General features: G+C 42.3%; 1 protein-coding gene across 1 annotated transcript in view; it reads left to right on the forward strand.

Annotated features, from left to right (window-relative positions):
* Positions 1-7,045, forward strand: part of Arhgef26 (Rho guanine nucleotide exchange factor 26) — a 109,461-nt gene that overhangs the window by 25,757 nt on the left and 76,659 nt on the right. The window contains exons 4-5 of the mRNA XM_005344049.2: positions 1,329-1,385; positions 4,287-4,447. Of these exons, the coding sequence (XP_005344106.1) occupies positions 1,329-1,385; positions 4,287-4,447 (218 nt within the window). The remainder of the gene's footprint in view (positions 1-1,328; positions 1,386-4,286; positions 4,448-7,045) is intronic.

The following is a 7,045-nucleotide window of genomic DNA, read 5'->3' on the forward strand; positions in this document are numbered from 1 at the left end:
AATTGTGAGACCTTGATCGTAGGTTGTTCATGACATCTGTGGGGATTACACTTTTCAGGAGAATTTCTTTATACTTGAGACTCACTAGAGAGATTGCTAGGGACTAAAGGGAATTTTAGAAAATTAAACTTGAAAAATATCTCTGATTTCAAAGTACTCTAACGGTGGTTAATAAGGGGACCCAGGCACTGAGATTCTTAGATTACATTATGAAATTTTCGTGGGAAATTGACGTGAGAACATGGTGTCGAGAAGAGAACAGTGTGAACTGTCCAGCTGCGGAGGAAATTTGTTTACATGGAAGATAGAGGATAGCAAACGACTACCATCTTCTTGTTTCTTTGCGTGCATTTGGAATTTTGAAGATGTAACAAATATCAGACATGTTCTTTTAGGTTTTTAAGCTTATGATGAAAAATGTTAGGTGTCGGTTTCATAATGAGCCTAGAGAATCAGCCCTTACTGTTTGGAGAAAGTAAGATAACCCAAGGTTTAAAGACAGTCCCGCTTCCTTGCTGTAGATTTCTCCCCTCGAAGAAGCTCAGGCTCCTCTCTTGCAGCTCTGTCCGTCATGCTCAGGGGTGCCTGTTCCTCTTCATGACGACCTTCTGTTAAGTGAGTCCGGGATTGAAAATCAGGAATATCTTTCCTGTGCCGACAGAAGTGTCAGGAATGCTAGCAGAAAACCAGAACCCTGCTTTATGGAGTTTGTGGGCCTCCTTTGTTCTTGGGTTTAGAAACTGGATTTTGAGGGGAGCTACAGCAGTCACCAGGGTGGTGGTTGAGATGAGTCTTTCAGCCACTGAAACGATGACACCACAGTGTTATATCTAGTACACTGCTCATTCCCATGCGGACTGGAGACACTGCTGCTTCTCACAGAACAGGCACATTGACATCTTTGCTCATCAGGTTGAAACTGCTGAGACCTCTGGTGCTGGGCACAGTTGTGGGAGGAGCTGTTTCTGGACTGGAGCTCTGTAAAGAATGCAGACAGTGGTTAAGTGATGGAATGAGTTCTGGGTGAAAACTTGGACCATTAACGCTCAGAGCCGTCAATCATTTCCTTTGATTTGTGATTTCTTTATGACTTGGAGGTAACTGGATATTCTGGAAAGAGGCACAACTAGAGGCTAAAGCAAAAACCTGAACTGATGGCATTGTAGCACGCGCTTGCGTGTGTGTGTGTGTGTGTGTGTGTGTGTGTGTGTGTGTGTGTGTGTGTGTGTGTGTGTGTTTACATTGAACTTTTATAATCCCACATTGGATATAATTTCTTCATTCATTTGAAGCCAGTGCAATAAACTCTCCTTTGCCTCCTCTTCTAGGTGAAGAGAAATGGGTTATCTCACGCAGTGAGCCAGGAGGAAAGAAAGAGACAAGAGGTATGTTCCCTGCTCTGAGTGATACAGGGTGGCATGCACACCTTTGCCTGTATCTCCTCTGTGTGCTTGGTCTGTGTTTAGAAACAGGTTTGCTTTCTTTCTATGAACACAGCAGGTTTTGTCCTTGAATAAAGTGTTACACACCTTAGCCCCCAGAACAGAGAAAGTAGTATAAGTGTCTTAACATTGTTTGCATTTAAACAATGAAGCCCTTGGAAGAAATATGTTGAAATACAGAAGGTCGATCCTGGAGTTGAAAAAGCCAAACTCAGAATCTAGTACTTTGTTAGCCGCTACACAGTATATGCTGATGGTGTAGGGCACACTGCATGGGGTAACTGGGGAAAGGATACAGGACCTATGGACTGCCTTCGCAAATGTTCTGCACGTTAGCAAGTGCACCAAAAAATGAAGACTCCATAATGAAAAGGTGGATAATAGGACTTTATAACTTGAAATTTAAACCAATACAGTTTAAAAATTTGGTTCCTTGTTGTTGTTATTGTTTTGCTTTGTTTTGTTTTTTCTTTTTTCAAGACAGGATTGTTTTATGCATTAAATGTTAGCCTGTTCACTTTTTGCACTCAGCATATTTAGGGGTTTGTCTGTGATGCTACATATTCCTTCTGATCATTGTTTAAGCCTCCATGTGGTGCTCCGTTCTCTGAATGTCTACCTCAGGTTTTTGTTGTTGTTGTTGTTTGAGACAGGGTTTCTCTGTAGCTTTGGAGCCTGGCCTGGAAATAGTTCTTCTAGATCAGGCTGGCCTCAAACTCACAGAGTTCTGCCTGCCTCTGCCTCGTGAGTGCTGGGATTAAAGGTGTGCGCCACTACTGCCCGGCACCTACTTCAGTTTTACTAAAGGTTAACAGAGGCTAGAGCTTTTGTTAATCTGCTTATTATGGAATTGTGGTGATATTTCATTTGTATTTTAATAAATAAAACTTGTCTGAAGATCAGAGAGTAAAACAGCCCCACTGGTCAGTCTTACAGACCAGGTAGTGGTGACACACACCTTTAATCCCAGTAGCCACACTAGTTTGCCATTGAGACCAGGCGGTGCACGCCTTTAATCCCAGCCCTAGAGATTATTATAAAATGGGAGGAGACAGCTCTCAGGCTCAGTCCCATTCTGAGAGTCCTGGAGGCAAAATCACCATTTCTGACTGAGGTCGAGGTCAGGGTCAGTGGCTGGCTGCTTTGCTTTTCTGGTCTTCAGGTTGAACCCTAATATCTGTCTGAGTTTTTATTAATAGTACTTCATGGAATAAATGATATTTCTTTCTCTTCATTGACAAATTCAAGAATTTCTCCATAGTCTTAAGTCTATTAAAACAATCTATCTTTTAGATTGGATTTTGACTATTTCTATTGTAATTCTAAAAATCTTTATTGAGGTTTCTCATACAAATATCATGGTAGCTTAAGTCTCATGGTCTAACTCCTTTTTCTTCCTTGGGCATTCCCTTCATTGCTCTTTGGTACTGAATGTCTCTTTAGTGATGTATTCAGTCATTACTATCTTAAACTTTTCCTTCCTTCCCTTTGCTTGTGATCTCTTCTGCATAGTCCAATGTGTCTTTTGTCTGTCTTTGCATTTTGGGTGTGATTGCAGACGCCTTTGCTGGTGAAAATATCGGAAGTCATTCCAAGGCACAAAATCCATCAGCCACCTGTTACCTATTCTTTTTGCTCAGGAATGGAGAGTTTTCTTGAGTTTGTTTTCTATTTCTTAGGGACAGCTGTGTTGATTGCATGGACTTACTTATACAAGTTGCAGGCTAACTTTTACTGGTTTTACCTTTATTTTTTTAAATAGGTATGTCAGTTAACTGGTTGGAGCTTCGCTGAGGCCAGACCAGAATCTTTAAGGTGAAGGCCTCCAAAACCCTACATTTAAAAAATAAATAAATATTTAAGAAATAAATAAAAGAGGCAGTGAACACTGTTAGCCCTGAACAAGTTAGCTCTGCTAACGTGATATACAAGATGTAGCCCAGCCCCGCCATGAGTAGCTGGGAATGCACCTGCCTGTGTCTGTCCTCCCTTCCAGCCTTCATCCTCTGTGCAGGGTCTTGAAGGAGATCAGGCCTAAAGGTCATGGTACCCAGGCCTGTAAGAATATTTACACCGCCCCCACCCCACACTGAGAAATTCTCCTAGCATTCCGGTTCGTAGAGAATCTAAGTCTGACTTTGTTGAAGAGGTAGATGATTTCTTTACACAGGGTGTTGGTGTCTCTGTGGCTGTGGCCTGGGATTACATCATTCTTAGTTATCAGAAGCCTCCGTGTTTGTCACCAAGGGTCTCTGCCGAGGGTGCTTTGTTCCTTCTTGAGACACGGATGAGAGTAGAGTGGGTGGCTTGTTGAGCAGATGGAATTACTTTCAATTGTATGAGTTATATAAAAGGATTCCTGTGGCTGCTAAGAACCTTCCAAGGGTAGGTGCGGTCATGCCACACGGTTTTTGCTGTGGTGAACTGCAAACTAGTCGCATTAGAACACAGAGAGAAGGAACAAATGCAAGAAGGGAGCAGGGGACTTCTTGTGAGATGGTGATCATAAATTCTTAGTGTCTCTCAAGCAGGGCGCTTTGAAAGCAGGGCTAGAGGAGGTGACCCCAGGGGTTAATTAGTGTCACAGTGAGATTTTATGGCATGCCCTGCTTCCTTCCATAGATTGTACCCTGTGGCAAAGGCATGACCTCAGGATGCTATGGAAAGTCATCCTGGCTCTTTAGCTTTTCCTATGGAGAGGCGGTGACCAGTCTTCAGTTTGGGTACACATGCCTTCTCTAAGGATGATGTGTTTTCCATGCCATTCCTGTAGAGAACAGTGAGCGCTGTATGGAATTCTTCAGTTACAATCATTAAGAAGGTGTTTATTTTTCACGTTGCCAGGCCATCTTTGAAGTCATATCCTCTGAGCACTCCTACTTACTCAGCCTGGAGATCTTGATTCGGATGTTTAAAGAATCTAAAGAGCTGAGCGATACGATGACGAAAACAGAGAGGCACCACCTCTTCTCCAACATCACAGACGTCTGCGAGGCCAGCAAAAAGTAAGCACTCTTCAGTTTGCCTGGGGCCAGTCTGCCACAGCACTTATGAGGGACCTGAGGGACCCTTGTGTCCTCTGACTGAGGAGCTGCTGGGGTTAGGAAGTCTCTCTGCACTCAGCTGGCCCCTGTCTTCACCCCATGAAGTCAGTTTTAGGATGGGCTTTGAGCTGGTGATTGAGGTCTTGAGCATCTGTCTCAGCAGGGAGCTAGCCCAGGCCTCTCCAGCCCTTCTCCTTCCCTGCATCTGCTCCTTTGTTTCTTCCATTTACAGGAGGAGGAGCCCTTTCTGGGCTAGGCTGTGTCACTTGTCTATTTTAGTAAGAAGAGAGAGAGTCTTCAGGCTTTCATCTTATGTATGAAATAGTTGGGTAACCTGTAACAGTGTTTTTATTGTTTTTAATTATTTCACATTGAGTTATGTCATAAGAAGTGGTTACATTTGTGTAATATATTTTCATACATCCAAAACTTAAATTTAACATTTTTACCAGTTTTGCTTTTTTCACTTAAATATTTCTAGGTATACACATATGATATTTGATGGATATTTGATGTGTCTCAGTGTTTGATAATGAAAAATATTTTCTTATATTACTACATTTTGGTTTATGATGCTCTCCTATTTTTTTATGTGTGTAGTGGTCTGTATGTAATAGGTTCATTTATTTTAAAATGCTGATGTCACAAAGGGTTATATGGTAAGAATTCCCTTCATATACTGCTTGTTGGCTGCCTGAAAAGCAGATAGAGCAAACATTTCTTCCTTATGTATCCTTCAAAGTACATTAAGATTTATGTAAGGAAACATACTTTTTCTCATTTTATTTAAATGGTAACACTCTGTGGGAAGCCATTCTTACCCGTAACCCTTTCATTTAAATTTTAGAAACCATTACAAGTCTGTAATTAAAAGTTTCTCCTTTTTTAGATACCTAAAAGTGGACCTGATACCATTTACTGCCTTCCCTGTACACATGCAGGCAAAACACTCATATACACAAAATAGATAACTTTAAAATAAAACATTGAACAAAAGAACTAAGTGTAGAACTTCTCAGTTTTTATTACAAAAATAAAACCAGAAGTACCCTTATTGATCGTACTTCTTCTTGGTTTCCCTGGCAATGCAATACTCTGATTTGGAGAGCTGCCCATGTTGTGTGACCTGTTATTATATTTCAACTGAGCCCTCTCTGCTTGATAACTCTGCATTTATATTACAATAATTCCAGTGACGAGCATTTATTTGATTAAATTTGCAATGCCATTTCATAGATAGCCTTTTCAAAATGGCGTGTGCTTAAAAGACTTGCCGGGCATCCACCTGAGGAACATCAGGAGTGACTCCTAAGATCTTAAACATGGCACTCGTGAAAGAGTCTCAAATAAATGTTCCTTACGGACAACAGACAGTGCCAGTGGAGCAGAGCGCTGCAGCTGCAGTAAAGCCAGGCTTGTAGCGTGACTGTTCTATTATGGAATGAAAGAGGTAGCCGTCGGTGATAGCATATTTAGTGTAGATTGAGGTCAGAACACTGTTGACATCCAGGTTGACATCTGGTACCCTTGGTGGCACCTCAGGCTCCTCTGTTTGCTGATTTCAAGTGTATCAATAGGCACCTGTCAGTAGTGTGTCCCTTAGAGAGCCTTTTATACAGAGCGCCCTTATAGAGCCTCTGCTATGCTAAGGGCTACACCACAGTTTAGCCAGTGTTTGCCTTGTGGATGCTGGTATTGAAGAGTTAGTGGTGGCTGGTAGAACAACCCTAGCATGTGTGCGGAGGGACCCGGAAGCCTAACACATCTCTGGAAACAAGAATGTTTGGGTCACACTAGAGGTCATGGGCCATGGTGAGGTCAAAGGAGAGGAAGAGAGCAGATGGACGGCAAGGCTCACAAGGCTGGGTTTCTTCTGTTTGCCGAGGAATTTCACACTTAGTGATTGTATAGGGGACTAAGTTTTGGTGTTGGAAAGAATAGTGTTTAATCTATTGTAGAGAGAAACAACCAATGGTGAGAGATTTGAGGTGGTTTTAGTAACATAGTCAACTATGATGGCAACATGGTAAACACAGACAAGGAAGAAGAACTCAGAAGATGTTTAGATTGTGAATCCTTGAAGACTTGGTAGAACGAGGAAAGTTTCATTGGCTTTCTAGTTTCCTGCCTGGTGGACTATGGATGGAGGTTCTGTACATGTGGTTGACACTTAGTGAAGGAGATAAAGACTCCTATATGGGACCTATTAAACGTGGGAATGTGGCACATACAGAGAACGTGTCTTAATTGAAAGAAGAAAACCTGTCTGGGCCTGGTGAGCCAAGCCTTAATCCCTGTGGTCAGGATGCAGAGACAGGATGATCTCTTGTGAGTTCGGTTTGAGGCCAGCCTGGTCTACATAGTGAGTGATTTCCAAGACAGCCAGAACTACATAGTGAGAGTCTGTCCCAAAGAAACAAAAGAGGAAAGAAAGAGAGAGAGAGAGAGAGAGAGAGAGAGAGACAGAGAGAGAGAGAGACAGAGAGAGAGAGAGACAGAGAGAGAGAGACAGAGAGAGAGAGACAGAGAGAGAGAGACAGAGAGAGAGAGACAGAGAGA

This window comes from Microtus ochrogaster, chromosome 1 (genome assembly GCF_000317375.1).
Source record: "Microtus ochrogaster isolate Prairie Vole_2 chromosome 1, MicOch1.0, whole genome shotgun sequence".
NCBI classification, from domain to species: Eukaryota; Metazoa; Chordata; class Mammalia; order Rodentia; family Cricetidae; genus Microtus; species Microtus ochrogaster.